The sequence below is a fragment of the Uranotaenia lowii genome, chromosome 2, assembly GCF_029784155.1.
Source record: "Uranotaenia lowii strain MFRU-FL chromosome 2, ASM2978415v1, whole genome shotgun sequence".
Taxonomy (NCBI): Eukaryota; Metazoa; Arthropoda; class Insecta; order Diptera; family Culicidae; genus Uranotaenia; species Uranotaenia lowii.
The window spans coordinates 400,609,147-400,627,017 of NC_073692.1; the positions used below are offsets into that span (position 1 = coordinate 400,609,147).

The following is a 17,871-nucleotide window of genomic DNA, read 5'->3' on the forward strand; positions in this document are numbered from 1 at the left end:
TAAAAAGGGACTTACCACGTCGTTTTCACAATAAAATTGTCAGCGGAACAAAAATATTATTTTGGCCAAAATGGCGGGCTGCACAAAAACAAAACTCATACACGAAAAAATTGTTATGCTCAAAACTAGCAAAATTTTACTAATGTTTGATTTGGTTTGGATCTTCTTTTCACCATGAAGTACACTGTAACAATAATAATCACAATAAAATTATTGTAATACCGTGTTTCTGATATTTTCAAAAACAATTAAAAACCGATGAAGTTTATTGTTAAACTGAAAATCATTGTTCGGTTATCTTAATACCATGGTCTTTGCTATTCGGGTCCTTAAAGCCGCAAGGCATGAGCCGTTTCAAATAAAGAAACTACAAAAATATATAAATTAACTTATAAATGATCAATTCAATTTAATAAGTGCTTTATCGTTGAATTGAAATTTTATTCTATGTGCAGTGCTTTTTGTCATTGTTTTGAGTTAATCATATATTAAAGCAATGTTTAAGCCGTTTCTATTAATACAATCTAATGAAAAAAATTAGGTAGTTGGATGTTGAGAATTTATTTTATTTGATTCATTTATTTATTGCAAACATAAGATACATAAAATTGTCTCTGTAAGATTTTATTTGACTTAGCCCTGGAACATTAAATGTGATCTGTTAATTTAGTGCTGAATTTATCATTTCTATTTACTCTAATGTTTTTAAATTTATTAATAATTTAAAGTTTTCAAAAAAAAATCTTTAATTCTACAGGCAGATTTTTATCCGGCAACACTGGACCTGAGAAAAACTGAAATCATCAATCAAAAACAAGATGGCGAAAAAAGCAGCCACAAGCAGTAAAAGTGTTAATTTAGGATGGTTAATTCAAAATAATCTTATTTTATTTTTTCTATTCTACAGATATTTACATCTACAATAAGAATATCGAACGGAAAATCAGGTGGTTTTCAAAATGCAATCGGCGCTCTGGAATCAACGCGTTCAAAGATGTCGAGCGTCAAGGCGGTATTCTGGATGCAACGGACGAGAATTCTTACTCTAACTGCAACACCAGGTCGGTTTTACTGGCAAAAGGAAACGATTACCATATTGTGCTTCCGAGAACTGACCGTATTTGGAGCCACAGAGCCATCGAGTGGTGAATATTCGATTCGCTGGTAAACAACCCACCGGTGGAGGAAAATCTCTGAGCTTCCTGATACTAGATAAAATGTGAAAAGAAAATTGTGTTATTTTCAAATTGGGTGAAAGAAGTGTTATACTTATAAAAATTGTTGAACAAAAACATGTTGGAGCAAAAGTTTTGATTTTTTTTTTACAAAGTACAACAGGATTACAAACTATGGATTCCATACGATATTATGGATTCCATAGTTTGAATCCTGTTGTATTTGAACCACCCTGTTATGTTACTTCTTACTACCCTATGATTTCTATGTAAATAAACAGTCATTATTAGATACTCGACAACACCACATGTCTTTGTAAACATGGTGTCAAAAGTGGGCATTTTTTCGATTTAATGTCTCAGTAACGGGTTAAAGTCGCGATTTAATCGTAGTACGTTTAATTCGGTAACAGTATCCGTAATAAAAATCGCGACGCGAAGCGGAATCGGGAAGATTTTAACCGAGAAGGTTTACGGCACAAACCTAACCTTAAAATGGCCAACATACCAGTTCCAGTACCGCTGAAGTTGGGCGGTGACGACGGAGAGGCGATAAAAATATTCCGGCTGCAGTGGAAATACTACGCCTTAGCCACGGAGGTAGCGAAAAAGGCGGCGAATCAGCAAGTCGCGACCCTGATGGCGGTCATGGGAATAGAAGGTGTGATGCTAGTTGAGGAATTGCAACTGACGGAGGAGGAGCTTGCGTTGCCGGATGAAATTTTATCTCGGATCGAGCAGCATTTGAGACCACAACGTGACCGACGGATGGAGCGTGCCGAGTTTAATGCGATGTGCCAGGAGGAAGAAGAAAAAATAGAAGATTTTGTGAAACGGCTTAAAAAGAAGGCGACCAGCTGTGGGTACACCGCGGCTCAGCAGGAAGATCTGCTTAAAGATCGAGTGATAGCTGGTGTGCGAGACCATCAGACGAGAAAGGAGCTACTCAAGGCTGGTGATATTCCGGTGGATGACATGGTGAAAAAAGTCAAAGAGCATCAACAAATCGAAGAGCTGGCACGAAAATACGAACGAATGTCAGTCACGAAGGATTCTGCCAGGGAAACTTTCAATTTGACAGCTACAATGAAATTTGTAAACAAGTGTAAGTATTGCGGCGGAAAACACCCGAAAGATAAAAAAAAATGCCCAGCGTTCGGAAGTAAATGCCGCGCATGTGGGAAGCTGAACCACTACAAAGCAGTTTGTCGTGCGAATCGTGTGAGGAATGGACCCAGGAACAAAAACATCCGACAAATGGAAGATAGCTCTGGAAGTGCGGAAAGTTCAGATGACGAGGAAGAATGTGAGTACGTGGACATTGCCAAGGTTGACGGTGAACAAATGAAGGACGCTGGAAAAATTATGGTGCAGCTAAGAGTAGTGAATTGCACTGGAGCACCAAAGCCTCTGGACATACAAGTCGATACAGGAGCCAGAGTGAACGTGCTTTGCTATAGAGATCTGATGCGGATGTCACCAAATGCGAAGATTTTTCCCACGAAAATCAAATTGAGGTGTTACTCGGGAAAAATAATAGCGCCGAAAGGAAAAGTGAACTTGGACGTTAAGTTAAAAGATGGCTCCAAGTCACTAACTTTTGTGATTGTCAAGAAAACAAGACCACCGTTGCTGTCGTCACAATCGGCAATCGACCTTGGAATCATCAAAGTACAGGATATATACAATGTGACCGCTTTGCATCAGAACTGTGATGGGATCCTCCGTAAGTACCATGACGTTTTTGAAGGTGACGGTGTATTCCATGGGAAATTCAAAATTGAAATTGATGATTCCATTACAGCGGTCCAACAAAAAGCACGACGCATTCCTCTCGCATATCTCCCGGAGTTGAAAACCAAGATAGAGGATTTAGAGAAAAGAGGAATAGTTGAACCGGTCAACAGACACATGGAGTGGCTGAGCAATCTCGTGCTAGTTAAGAAAGGCGACAAATTACGGCTGTGCCTGGATCCGGCGGAACTAAACCAGGCTATAAAACGTATGAATCATCAGATCCCGACGATAGAGGAGCTGCTTCCGGAGTTTGCTAAAGCGAAAGTGTTCACGGTACTCGACGCAAAAAACGGATTTTGGCATTTGGATCTAGATGAACGGAGCTCGGATTTGACGGCCTTCTGGACACCAATGGGTGTGTATCGTTGGAAGAGGATGCCATTTGGGATTTCATGCGCTCCTGAAGTTTTTCAAAAGGCACAACAACAGATTATTACCGGGCTTAGAGGCGTACGTTGTTTAGCAGATGACGTAGTAGTTTTCGGTTGTGGTGACACAATGGAGACAGCCATGCTCGACCACAATCGAAATTTGGAAGCAGTATTTCTACGATGCAGAGAAAGAGGACTCAAGCTGAACAGAGCAAAAGCAAAGGTGGCGTTATCGTCGGTGCCATTTTTCGGACATATTTTGACGGACAAAGGAGTTAAACCAGATCCGGGCAAAATATCTGCTGTTTTGGACATTCAACCTCCAGGAAATAAGAAAGAGCTGTTGACTTTTTTGGGGCTAGTCACCTACCTGGGGCGATTTCTTCCGAGGTTGTCTGAAGTTAGTGCTCCACTTCGAAGGCTCACCCGTGACACAGCAGAGTTCGAATGGAATCAAGAGGCGGCAGATTGTTTTCGATTAATTAAGCGGTTGGTGACAGAGGCACCCATATTGCGCTATTACGATCCAACTGAACCGCTAGTTATTCAATGCGACGCAAGCATGCTGGGAGTTGGATGTGTTTTACTTCAACTAGGCAGACCGGTGGCATACGCCTCACGAACTCTGAGCAAGACGGAAAGAAATTATGCTCCTATTGAACGGGAATGCTTGGCAATTGTGTTCGCGTGCAAGAGATTTGATCAATATGTGGCAGGAAGGTTTGCAGTCGTAGAGTCCGATCACAAACCTTTAGAGAACATTTTCAAGAAGCCAATAACAGATGCACCGCTACGTCTTCAAAAAATGAGAATGACGCTACAACGTTACGACATATCAGTTCGGTACCGAAAAGGAAGTGAAATGCATATAGCAGATTTGCTATCAAGAACGGCCATACCCAGCGAAAGGACCCAACAAAGCGACAAAGTGGAAGCGGCTTTTCAAGAAATTGCTGAAGTCAATGTTGTTGAGTTTATCAGCGTTTCGGATGAACGATTTGGAGAGATAGCGACTGAAACCAGAAAGGACCGAACTTTGTATAGACTCCCGCTTAACAAAATGAATGCTTGGAATGCTTGAAAGAATGCTTGGATTTCAAGCATTCTTCAAGCATCCCTCCCATCCGCTCTTTCGAAGCTGCGCTGCTGCCATCTGGAGTAGTACGATGTAGCGTGAGCAACATTCTGGGTGAACGATAAATTATAGACAACTTTACATTGCTTTGAGTTAAGTTTTCATAAATCCGAATGATTTTGAAAAAAAAAAACACTCCTTTGAAAAATTGGAGTTTGTTTTAAAGTAAATTTAAATAAATTAGCCTGGTAGGAGAGTAAATTCTATCTGATAGTTCCATTTTAAAAAAAGTCAGTCGGTCAGAGAAAACTGGGGCCGTTCAGATACCACCTGGACAACGGGGGGAGGAGGGGGTATGAAAATGTCCACGGAGAGGGGGGAAGGGGTTTGGGTAGTGTCCACGTGGACATACTTACTTTCAAAACATTTTCTAAAGGTGAATAAATATTAAGATGTTTTTATCAAAATCTTAAAATTGCAAAGCTTTCCAGTTCAAATTTAAGCAACAAGTAGCCACTTGAAAGCAAGCTATAAATATGATAATTTTGAAATTAATAATAATTATAATTATTACAAATTAGATTACAAAAAAAAACAATTTCAAATCTGTCCACGTGGACAAACGGGGAGGGAGGCAGGGGTTTGCCAAATGTCCACGGAGGGGGAGGAGGGGGTCAAAAATCTCATTTTTCTGTCCATGTGGTATCTGAACGGCCCCTATGTGAATCAATCTTTTCATCCATTTTCTTAAGTTTAAATTTTTGCCAATAATCTATATTTTTTATCATATCTTCATATTAAATTTTATGCGATTCTCGTTGGTCTATATAAAAGAACGATTTTCCCGTTGTTACTTTAAACTATAACTATTGGATTTGGTTTAGTTGTTACATTTAATATATACGTTATATAAAAATTTAAATAGTTTCAGCGTAAGACAGTATAAAATGTTAAGTTTTAATTTAAAATTTTCTACGGCTAGTGGTTGTATAAATATAATTTTCAATAAAATTTTCCAAAAAAAATAAGATCATGAGGTCCGATAAAAATACAAAACATTTTATAACCCTTGAACGATGGCAATTGAAAAGCCTTTAAGTAAACTTGAATTGTGTAGTAATCCAAGGATATAATTTTTTTTCTTGTCAACAGCCATCAAATATAAAAATCCGCTTTCCAGCTTTTAAATTATTACGCCTGATTGTATGCAGCTGCAGAAGGAAACCTAATAGAAAATAGCAAAAATTTAGGTTTTTTCGAATAAAAAATTCTACCTTACCAATTGTTGGGTCTTTCCCAAATTTTAAAGGAACGTTAATTGACTACTCTTTTAACAAACTGCAATTGAAAATGTGCATTTGGCTCGAGTTTTCATTCAAAAATATGTGAAATACTCAGAATAGTTTTTAGAGTAGTAAAAAATTGACCTTTTTTGATGTCGATTTGCGATGCTTCACGGTACATACACATTTTCTCCTATAGCTCATAATAATCTCTGAACCTTCTACTCCAAATCTGTATCCGTCATTTTCTGAAAATCCTAACCAAATCAAAGAAAATAATTATCACCCTTATTCTCGTTTTCGATCGAATAGCATTCGTTCGAAAGTTTTGCAATTTTGCATTCTTGTTTTCGTTCGAACGAATGAGAACCGTTCGATTTTTCGAACATCATTCGTACGAACAAAAAAATTGCATTCCCGTTTTCGAACGAACGTATTTTTTCTATGAACTAAGAAACGCGAGTCTGATACTGCGAATCATTACCGTTTGATCAATTCAATACCGATTAAAAAATACAAAAGCGGTTAAAAATAACAATGTATTTTGTGAAAATTCAAGAAAAAATTAGAAAAAAAGGGGTTCGTGAACTAAACATAAATAAATTCAATCCAGACCGAATTGAGCCAACTAACTCGGAAACCTCTGCCAAAGTATAGAATCGATTGTAGAGTAAAAAATTTGTTTTTTTTTCGGGAAGGTTTCAAAATTGCATCTTTGATTACAAAATGATAATTTTTAAGGTTAAAAACTATTTTTTATTAAATAATTTTTCATTTTTATATCGCAATTCAGCGTCAAGTTCTGATCTCCTACGGCGGGGGAACTTTCCAGCAGCAACAGCGATAGCACCACCCCCTTCGGCTGGTATCGGCTGCGAATTGTTGAACTCCTTGCTATCACAAAAAAGTCTCAATATTAACTGGTTTCAGCAGCTACCGTTGATGGTTTTGTTGACAAGCCACATCCGTTCGATGACAAATTATTTTTGTCCCTGTCCGTGGGTCGTTTGCTTGGTTCCTTGCCGTACTCCGATCCGATAGCCAAATTTCACTAATTCACAAATAACGATTGTTTACATTTGATTGGCAGACGAAAATGTCATTTCAATACAACAGGGCTGCTTAGAAATTTCGAAATTCATCTGGTAACACCAACATCGAACGTATCGCGTTCGAACGAAAACAAGAATACCTTTTTCGAATTCGATCGAAAGTATCTGTTCGAACGAACGACAGATACGCCGTAAACAAGAATAAGGGTGTATTAATTAGAAGCTAGTATTTCCACCCGTTTGTTTACATTTTCTTGCACACACACGAGCTGTCAAAAATTAGCTTCGAAATCGCGAATTGAATTCAAGCATTAAATGGCCCAACCGATTCTACTTGAATTGGTTTTCCCGGTTCAGAATGACAGCTTTCGTTGACATCTGTCATGGTTTGATTGTATCGGTGTGTTAGATAAATGCTTATGTGTAAGTGTGTTAAAGAAGTATGATTGCATATGTATGAGTGCGTACAAGAACGAAACCGCATTGGAAGGAAATTTCTCAATTTCAATGAAATGTTTCATCTGTAGTTTTATCTTACATATTTTCATTTTATTTTAAAAAAATTAACACTACACGAACATTACACTTGAAAACGCACAATTTTTCGCAAAAATTGAAAACGCACAATCTGCCTGGACGCTCTTATCTCCTACCATCTCGTATCTCCTACCTTCTCCTTCAGTCCGGGTACTGGAATTCCACCCGACCCAGTGCTTTGGTGACCTGGGGCTAGAGGCAATAATGGAGCACCTACATGGAAGGCTGGTTAAGTGCAATGTTTAAACCAAAGGCTGCAAAGAAGGGAGAAATCGAATGAGCAATCAATCGCACTTTTGAATTTTTTCTATTTACCTGTTCCAATCAAAACCAAACTCCCGCGAAGAACGCTTCTGTGAAAGCGCTCTGGTGCCATTTCTGGTACATTTCTGGAGAAGACCGCTAGCACCTTTGAATCCGTGACGAGCTGTGACAAGAAAAAAAACATTTAAAACATTTAATTGCACTTATTTGTAGATCTTACCATTTTTTCAATTCGGCCACGGCTTCTTCGGTATGGTGGCAAAATGACCGTTGTGAAAACCGAGCAAAATTTTCAGGCCTACTTTGATCACCAACACCGAAAGGAAAAAAGTCGTTAAACGATCAATCTGTGTTATACAGGCGGAGGATGGTATGATATGTTCATAATTGCATTAGTATATGTGCAATCGGTGCAATCAGCTGACTGGACTGATGCACGTTTACAGCTAAAACCTCAATTTGTGGCATTGAACGCAACCCTACGCGCGGAATTGCTCGCTCAAGGTTTTAAAAGGGCCTGGGGGCTATTGCAATTGCTAATCGACGGATGGCCAGAAAATAAAGCTGATTTGGAAGATGAGATGTACGTTTACTGGGCAATAAGATACGATCTTTCAACGTGTCAAGGAGTTATTTTCAAGAGTGGCAGAGTGCTAGTGCCAAAAAGTCTACGAAAGAAGCTGCTAGATAATTTACACATGGCGCATCTAGGTATTGACTATACGCTTCGTGCAGCACGAGAGTCATTCTTCTGGCCAGGGATGACCGATCAGATTACAAATTATGTCCGAAACTGTGAAGTTTGTATGGAGTTTAGCAGTAATCAGTGCAAACCTCCCATGACCACGCACCCTATACCAGAGTACCCGTTTCAGCGAGTAAATATTGACCTGGGCGAAATAAAGACTGGCAACAAGAAATTAACTATAATGGTTACAGCTGATAGTTTCTCAGACTTTGTCGAAGTAGATTTCTTAAGCGACTCTAAAACCAATACGATTGTGAAAATCTGCAAACGTAATTTTGCACGACATGGAAGTCCGGAGGTAGTGGTCACAGATAACGGACCACAGTTCGACAACGTAGAATGGAGGGAATTTGCACGAGAATGGGATTTTATGCCAGTAACGTCATCTCCGTATCACGCCCAGGGAAATGGAAAAGCAGAATCTGCAATAAAGGCTATGAAGCAGCTGTACAAAAAGTGCGTAAAAAGTGGAGCTGACTTTTGGAGAGCTCTACAGCAGCATCGTAATACTCCGAATGCTGTAGGATCCAGTCCGAACCAAAGACTGTTTTGCAGAACTACTCGAAGCACCGTACCAATCATCGCGAACCGACTGAAGCCGCCCAAGTCACAGGATGTAGAGGAAAGTATTCGACACAAGAGAGCTATTACCAAAATGAGTTACGACAAAAGAGCAAAGAAGCTGCCAGAGTTACAAGTTGGAGCAAAAGTGCTGGTTCAACGTAGACCGGATCTTCACTCAACGTGGGAGAAAGCAGTTCTGTTGCGGCGACTCGAGGATCAGTCATGCGAAGTTGAAATGAGCGATGGCGCGATATACCGTAGAAGTGCGGTTCACGTGAAACCCGGCAAACGAAACGAACAAACATCTGAAGTGGTGAAGCCAGTGCGACAGGAGGAGGCTGAACGTTTACATCCGATGTGTATTACGAAGGAGTCAGTAGAGCAGAACAGCGAAGATGATCGAGAGTTGCCTAATCCAGAGAAGCAGCGTGTTTATGGCACTATCAACGCAACTGGGGATAAAACGACACTGCCACGACAGGATCAACGTTTTTCTTCAAGCGTTGACCAGAGCGGCTCAACTGACGAGAAGGGTTTTCCGGAGATTCCTGCAGAGCGACCTAGAAGAGAAGTGAAAAAACCATCAAGATTTTCAGATTTTGTCATGTAAAATTTTTCTTTTTCATATAATTATTGTTATTACTTTTTCGAAAAGGGAAGATGTTGTATTTGAACCACCCTGTTATGTTACTTCTTACTACCCTATGATTTCTATGTAAATAAACAGTCATTATTAGATACTCGACAACACCACATGTCTTTGTAAACAAATCCATTGGTAGTAGTACAGGTTTCGCGTTCACTCACACATTCATACGTGTTCGTCGTTCACTTACACATGCACACATAGCCGTCGTTCATTCGAATTGTCATTCTTAAACGGGAAAATTCATTTCAAGTAGAAACGGTTGGGCCATTTTCTACTTGGCTGCCTGCAGAAATTCTACTAGAATTCTACTAGAACTGCTACTAGAATTCTAGTAGCCCTAGTAGAATTTTTATTAAGCGGGTCTTGGTTTTACAGACAAATCTGGGCACCTGGCAACCCAGCCGGACACGAAAAGTTTCGCCGCACCAGAGGTGCCAGGTCGTTTTGTCAAAAATCAGGACACCGCCGAGACAAAAATCAGGATTTTTCAGGACACCACTAAATTGGTGAAAATAACATGCAGTTCTGACTAAATTGCATAACTAAAGGCGTAATATAGGCGCTCATGACGCCTGGATTTATGCAAATGAGGCAAAAATGACCTTGGCTGACCTGCAGTAAATATCGAAAAACACTATTTAAATATCGTTTTAACCGAAGATTATTATTGCTTAATCTGGTTAAACTATTTTATTTAAGATTTGTTTGATGTTCTCATCATTTTACAATAAATTTAGTTATAAATTAGATATTTTTAAAAAATCAGGACAAATCAGTACATTTTAAGGCCATTTTTAAAAAAATCAGGACAATTCAAGAGGTTTTGAAAAATCAGGACGGCCTCTCGAAAATCAAGACTAATCCTGATAAATCAGGACACCTGACACCCCTGCGCCGCACCCCTTTTGGAACAAATAAGTTGAAAAAATGGTTTTAGAAACATGTTTAGAATTTCAAACAAACCTTTTTTTTAGAAATTTTCGAGAATTGTCAACTTTCTATTCATTCCCGGAGAGATAACTTGAGAAACCAAAAAATGCGCTAAATTTAGTTCACAAAATGGGACTTGGTTTTTTACTTTCCTCAAACTGAGTTTGACTTAAATTTCTTGACCGTGCAGCTACACGAAAAATTTCACCACCCCCTGCATACACCCCATTGCATGCATTTCTCGATCACTGTCACCAACTCCATCAAGCTGAATAAGCCAGCTTGAATCGTGAACGTTTATTAAAATATATTTTCATTCGTTTGGCAGCATTATTGATAAGATTTTGATGTGTTGTAAGTATAGCGTAGGACACCTATTAAATTATTTTGGTTTTCTAATTTCAATGTCCCCCACAGAACGATGGATAAATTCAAGCAATCAAGTGCCTTCCAAAATGCCAAGACACTTATCAAGAACTTAGTTGGACTCGATCTCAATCACCACGGGAATGAAGAGCCAATGAATATTGGCGAATTTTTCGCGGCCCAAACTGAGATCCATATCATGAACATTCTAGGACATGCACTAAATTACGAGCTGGACATTACCAACCTGAATAATTTTATCGAAAGTGACCAGAATTTTCTTTACCTAAAAAAATATAAGAAACAATTACGGAAAGTGGTGCAGCGTATGAGGAGTCGAAGTTTTTTGCTGATACCGTTGGTTTGGGTCGATTCCAAGCAGGATAACCTGCTGACATATCTGATAAAAGTTAAGCTCCCACAGGGAGGATTCCAATTCTTGGACATGAATGGCCGATTGTACACAGATTTTAAAAATTTCTTGGACACAAATAAGTTTCCGAAAGGGTTTCTCTGCTTTCCGGAGGACGGTGAAATTCGATTGAACGAGAACCATGATTTGTCAATCAGCTGCAGAACTGTCGGAACAATCGACCAACTGATGATGTATACCGATGTTGTTGCTGCCACAGCAGGGGTAGGATTTTCCGTAGCCAGTATTTTTGCAACCGGAGGTCTAGCGGCACCAGCTGTGATCGGCTCTGCGCTCATGACAGCATATGGGGCGGCGCGAGATTCTTACAATCTCTACGACATGGGCAAACACGAAGAATCACTTAATCCATTTAAGGTAAGACGGTTGCTCTCTGATATTTCAGTTATCTGTTTCTTTTTCCGACTTTGTATTGCGTAATACATGTGTCTTCTTTTGATTCTAGAATGCCGAAGCACGTAGGCGGTTTTTATCAATGGTCATGCATATGTTCTCACTGACTGCCAGTGGAAGTGAATTGCTACTCAGACGGATGATGAATGCTGGAAAGGCTCCTTCATCGTTGCTTCCGATAGTCAATAATGCGACCCGCTCGATAAGCACCGGTTTGGGTACAGCTCTTGCTGTAGATACTGTTATCCATTCGTTACAAAATTGGAAAAATCTAACTCTCGCCGACGAAATTAATCTTATCTGCTCGATTTGCTTCGGCTTGCGGGAGGTGCTGAATTATCACAGAGGATATCAATTGCTGGTAGCAGCTCAATCTCAGACTATTTGGGGACTTCTTACAAAAACTCACCTGAATGTTCAAACAAAAAGTCTAGAGAAAATATCAACTTTGAACAATCACTCATTTAAAACCATTGGAAATCGTATTTTTTCTAATGATCGCGCCCGAGAAAATGGAACATTGCTTGTACACATGATTGCAGAAAAGTGCGACATTCTATTGAATGATAACGATATCGACATCAATTTTTTCGGAATAGAATACAACCTTCCGTTTCTTATGTCTATGCCAACCGAAAGTTTCAGAATGCTAACGCTCTTGTTGAAAGGCATGTCGTTGGCATTTAAAGAAATATTCTCTCTTTTGCGAAAACATTCCGGAGATGATAGTATAACCAAAATAACCTTCGATCACGCAAAAAAGCTGGGTGGAGAAGATGCTCACTATGGTCAGGCCATCAATGAGCTTCTGCAAGTGTTTAAATTATGTTCAGAAATCCCCAAAATGGCTATCCAACTTGTAAATTTGGAGCTGATCATTGGCAATGGACACTGCTTTACGATTTCCAGTGCATTCCGAGTGTTCATAAAAGAGGCACGCTCCAAAGGATGGTCTCTTTTGATAGCCTTGACAAAAATGACGCGAGAGGATGCTGAGCGATTTAACCGTTTACGCACAAGATGTTCATCTTTGAATTTTTTCGAATGGATCATTGCTGAGACTGGCGAGAAAAATGATGAGCGCCAAGAATTATATTTAAAAAAACTTCACTTTTTGCTAGAAGTAGACGATGCTTGTACGACAAAGTCTCAGCATATAACCCAATTATGCCGGGATGGGAAATCTATTGAGATTGAATCTCTCATTCAGATAACAATTGAACAGTTTTTGAATGCTACGAACCCGGTCGAGCTTGTGGATGTAAGCTTTTTGCGCATGTGTAATGCATGTGTAACCGATCGGAAATATCTTCAAAACCTGTGGATAGATACCTGTGTTTCGGATACAGTAATAGAAAAAGGATTGGAAAAGCTGGATGATTTGAAAAATGTGTTTAAGAAACGCCAAAATTTGATACCAACCGTTGTTGCCTTTTGTGCGAGTGTTCCATGCACAAATCTCCTGACCTTTTCTCGCTATTGTTTATTCTTTTTCAATTGCAAAGAAATTCAAGAATCAGCAGCAGAAGCAATCGAACGCAACAAGCAATACTATTTTGATTTTCTTAAAAATAAATTAACAGAACGGACGATATTGGCAACAAAATTGGGACTTGTCACCACGCTTCCGAGCACGACAGATCAGGCCAATGAACCAGAACAGATTTTCAAGCAGATCAAAACCATAGCATCGAGCAGCAAACTGCGTTTAGGATCGAAGGAAAATGCAGCGTTGCAAATGACCCTTAACCGTACGCTAATGATTCCCGGAACCATAGACTTGTGGAATCATTACATCGCAAATGCTTCGTTCGAGGATTTCCGGATGCGGCAGGCAGAGTCGGGTGTTGTTATATGTTGCATAGAAAACGAGAATGCGTTGATAGTTGTTAAAATAGTTCAACATCTGGGTGCATATATCGATAAGCTGGAATATAATCCTTCGAGTAATGGCGAATTACATTCGATGGGATGAATAAACCCAAGGGGCTTAAAATCCCAAATAAAACAACAAAACAAACGAATTACATCTGATTCTGATGAATGTAAAATCGTTGTGACTGAAACCGTCTTTGTTTTTTTAAATAATTTTTTTTTGTCATGAAATGTGATTTTATCAAATTATATAATACCTATTTACATTAGAAAACTTTTTATTGGTTACATTATTCATCATTTTCACTTGCACAGTAGTAATAAATATATTATTGGAATATAATACACAGTTGTTAGTTTTTTTCCCTTAAAACGTATCCGAGCAATCTTTCTAACTAATAATAATTCTGTATTTATTTATCAAACCTCCCTTCCTAATCCATGAATTATTAAAAAAATTGAATTTTTATGCAGGTATCAATCACTCAAGTTACCTCAACTTACCTAAGAAATGTTATGTTAAAGGAATCAATACTTTTCATTAATTTAGGGTCCTATTCCATGACTTCGGGACTGAGTTACTCAGTCATCTAAGATCAGTCAGTCTCGCTCGCTAAGACCGCGCTCTCGAACGGTTGATTTTCTTCCTCGCTCCGTAAAGTGGTCTACGATAGTCAGCTAGTCTTTCTAGAACACGGACATCCTTCCGACATTCCAAACACTTGAAAATTTTCCACGCGTCGTTCAAAGAACTTTGCTGGTGCATCGTTTCCGATACAATTTTTGCCCAGTGGGCACTCTCTCCGTTAAGATGGGGGACCCTCCTCCGGTATGGGGGCTTTCCGCCGTCCGGCCTAAAAGTCGCAATGCTAGAACTGTTCCCGAATGGCTTGATTGTTGGAGATAGCGGTGGAAAACTGAGCAATCGGGAAAATAATAAACAACTGAAATTACCATAGTTACCTGTAAATTTAGCTATTTAAGAAACGATCAGTTCAAGTAAAAGTTAGTCTTAATAAACCTGTTAACTGTACCAGTAGTCTTCTCTTGGTAGTTCGATCTATGGCCATAAACCTCCAATAGGTTATGGGCCCAGGAGCGAAGAAAGTACAAAGAACCGTTTCTGAAGTGTTGGTGAAAAACTCGTCGCAATTGAATTTGCCAGAAATGGACGGAAGCAAGTACGCAATCGAGAAACTCAACAGTACCAACTATGAAAGCTGGAGTTTCAACGTGGAGATGCTCCTTGTGCGAGAAGACCTGTGGAAGTTTGTTAGGAGTCGAGCCCCGGATCCGATTACCGAAGCGTGGAATCAAGGCGACCAAAAAGCACGTGCAACAATTGCTTTGTTGGTCGGGCCGAGCCAGCGAAGGATTATTCAGAGGTGCAACACGTCGAGCGAAACCTGGGACGCCCTGGAGAGACAGTTCCGAACCTCGAGTGTTACGTCGGTTCTGGCCATGTTGCGGAAGGTTATCAACATGCAGTACCAGGAAGGTGAAGATCTGGAAGCCCATCTCAACCAAATGGAAGATTTGTTCGAGAGAATCGCCAAGGCCGGGTATGAAATCCCTGCCAAAATTTCGATGCTGATGGTCCTGCGGAGTATGCCGGAGTCATACGACAATCTGGGTCTGGCTTTGGAAAACAAGCCGGAAAACGAATTGACAATCGAAATGGTCAAAATTCGATTGTTGGACGAAGCAATCAAACGGAGTGAAGGAAACCATGGCAACCGAAGTGAGTCCTTGTTACGTGTCCAAACATCGAAGCCGTTGCTATGCTACCAGTGTCGCCAACCAGGACATAGGAGGCGTGATTGTCCAGCAGTGAAAAAGGAAGAAGAAGCGAAAAAGTTGCCAAGGAAACCGTTCAAACGTGAATTCAAACCACGTGCACGTGTCGCAACTGAAGAAAATTTTGCGCGTGAGAAAGAGTTTGCGTTCGTGACTTATTCGACGAAATGTGCTACCAAATCCTGGATCGTTGATTCGGGTGCAACAAGTCACATGTGCGGCAATTTGGATTTTTTCGACGAATTGGTTCCGGAATCTGGCATGAGTGTGAGAGTAGCTGATGGAAACATGTCCGAAGTGAAGGCCAAGGGAACCGGTAAATTGGTGCTGTGCGATGCTGAGGGAGGCAAGAACATTATCACCCTATCCGGTGTTCTGTACGTACCGGGTCTAGAATCGAATCTGGTGTCCGTAAGCAAGCTGACTGAAAAAGGTGCCGAAGTGGAGTTTTCCGGAAGTGAGTGTTTGATTTGGCGTAACAATGAACTGGTGGCAACTGCGTTCAAGTCGAAAGGGTTATATTACTTCGAAGAAACCCGAGTGGAAGTAGCAGCCAATGCACATACTGAAGGGTGCATGTTCGAGTGGCACAGAAAACTTGGCCATCGTGATCCGGAAGCAATTCGACGATTGGTCAGGGAATGTCTGGCGGATGGTATCGAAATTACTGACTGTCCCTGTGCAACCAATCAACCCTGTGAATGCTGTTTGGAGGGGAAAATGGCACGGCTCCCTTTCCCCAAGGAATCTGGAACATCATCAAATCGTGTGTTGGATCTGGTCCATTCCGACATCTGTGGTCCCATGAACACGGTTTCTTCTGGTGGTTCGAGATACTTCATGACCATGATTGACGACTTCTCAAGATATAGTGCAGTGTATTTCCTACAAAGAAAATCTGAAGCAATAAATGTTATTAGGCACTACGTTCGTTCTGTTGAAAATCGTTTTGGGAGAAAACCGGTGGTGATCCGATCTGACCAGGGAGGTGAATACAAGTCATCAGAACTTCAACGATTCTACAAAAAAGAAGGCATTACCCCGCAGTACACGACATCCTACACGCCGCAACAGAATGGGACAGCCGAGAGAAAAAATCGGAGCCTAGTGGAAATGGCTCGTTGTTTGCTGCTGGATTCGAAGCTGGGATATCGCTACTGGGCGGAGGCGGTGAATACAGCGAATTATTTACAAAACCGTCTGCCGACAAGGTCCATTTCGAAAACGCCGTACGAAGTCTGGTTTGGGAAGGTTCCCAGGCTGGAACACTTGCAGTTGTTTGGAAGTCCTGCGTTCGTCCGTGTTCCAGATCAAATCCGAAGCAAACTGGAACCGAAAGCAACGAAAATGATATTGGTAGGCTACTCCGATCAACACAAAGCCTATCGGTTCATCGATCCTGTGACTGATAAATTCGTTGTCAGTCGTGATGCTCGTTTCCTGAACAGTGTTTCCGGAATTAAGTTGGCTCAACCGTCGCAGATAGTGGAATATTTCTCTCCACTGGCACCGAATCAAGAAAAAGAAACCGAAAATCCAGAATCCTTGCAGACCGAAACTGAGTTGGATCCAGAGTCTACATTGATTGAGGAGGAGCCTTTGGATAGCAGCCTCGATTATATCAGCAGTGAGGAGCTGCAATCCCCAATCCAAATCCGGAGGTCCGAAAGATCCACGAAAGGAGTGAGGCCAGTGAGGTACAGCGAGTATACGAATTTGGTTTCCAAGCAAATCCCGGAACCAAGAACGTTCAACGAAGCAGTATGTGGTCCAGAAAAGGAGTTGTGGTTGGCAGCAATCAACGACGAGCTACAGTCATTGCAGCAGCATCAAACTTGGGATATAGTCGATCAGCCAGCTGGTGTCAACGTTATCGGCTCGAAGTGGATTTTCAAGCGGAAAGAAGACGAGGCCGGAAATGTGGTACGATATAAAGCCCGACTCGTTGCCCAAGGCTTTACACAGAAATTTGGCACGGATTACGACGAAGTTTTCGCTCCGGTGGTAAAACAGGTAACATTACGAATCCTTCTTACCATTGCCTTTCAGCGAAAAATGATCCTCAAGCATGCCGATGTGAAGACGGCATATTTGAATGGCGAATTGAGCGAAACTATCTACATGAGAATCCCTGCTGGTCTGCCAAATAATCGAGATGGAACGGTTTGCCGCTTACGACGAAGTCTGTATGGTTTGAAACAATCGGCCAGAGTTTGGAACCAAACCTTCGATGCAGCCTTGAAGAAGATGCATTTCCAACAATCAACCAACGACAGCTGCCTCTATTTCCGTGGTGGCACGTATCTGGCGATTTATGTGGATGACATCGTTGTGGCCTGTCCGTCCGAGGAGGAGTATGCTGAAATTTTGTATGAATTAAATAAATCGTTTGTTGTCACGTCACTAGGAGATCTACGACATTTCTTGGGCATTGAAATTTGTAGACACGAGGATGGTATTGCGCTGAATCAGAGTCGATACATTTCCAAGTTGCTGAAGAGGTTCAATTTGGACAACGCCAAGCAGTCGAAGATACCGTTGGATCCCGGCCATCAGCAAACC

At 40.7% G+C, this 17,871-nt stretch overlaps 2 protein-coding genes and 1 long non-coding RNA gene across 3 annotated transcripts; 2 read left to right on the top strand and 1 right to left on the bottom strand.

Moving 5' to 3' along the window:
- Nucleotides 1-7,325: 7,325 nt before the first annotated feature.
- LOC129744080 (uncharacterized) lies at nucleotides 7,326-7,866 on the bottom strand. Its single transcript, XR_008736802.1, has 3 exons — nucleotides 7,775-7,866; nucleotides 7,606-7,717; nucleotides 7,326-7,544 (listed from the first exon to the last, which is right to left on the bottom strand). It is a non-coding gene; the product is annotated as an uncharacterized LOC129744080 (long non-coding RNA).
- Nucleotides 7,867-8,135: 269 nt separating this feature from the next.
- LOC129743334 (uncharacterized protein K02A2.6-like) lies at nucleotides 8,136-9,476 on the top strand. Its single transcript, XM_055735317.1, has one exon. It carries the CDS (start codon nucleotides 8,136-8,138, stop codon nucleotides 9,474-9,476), a length of 1,341 nt encoding a protein of 446 aa, XP_055591292.1.
- Nucleotides 9,477-10,692: 1,216 nt separating this feature from the next.
- Nucleotides 10,693-13,703, top strand: LOC129746609 (uncharacterized). Its single transcript, XM_055740352.1, has 3 exons — nucleotides 10,693-10,799; nucleotides 10,863-11,601; nucleotides 11,690-13,703. The coding sequence occupies exons 2-3, from the start codon at nucleotides 10,867-10,869 to the stop codon at nucleotides 13,610-13,612; spliced, it is 2,658 nt and encodes an 885-aa protein (XP_055596327.1). The 5' UTR covers nucleotides 10,693-10,799; nucleotides 10,863-10,866; the 3' UTR covers nucleotides 13,613-13,703.
- Nucleotides 13,704-17,871: the final 4,168 nt, after the last annotated feature.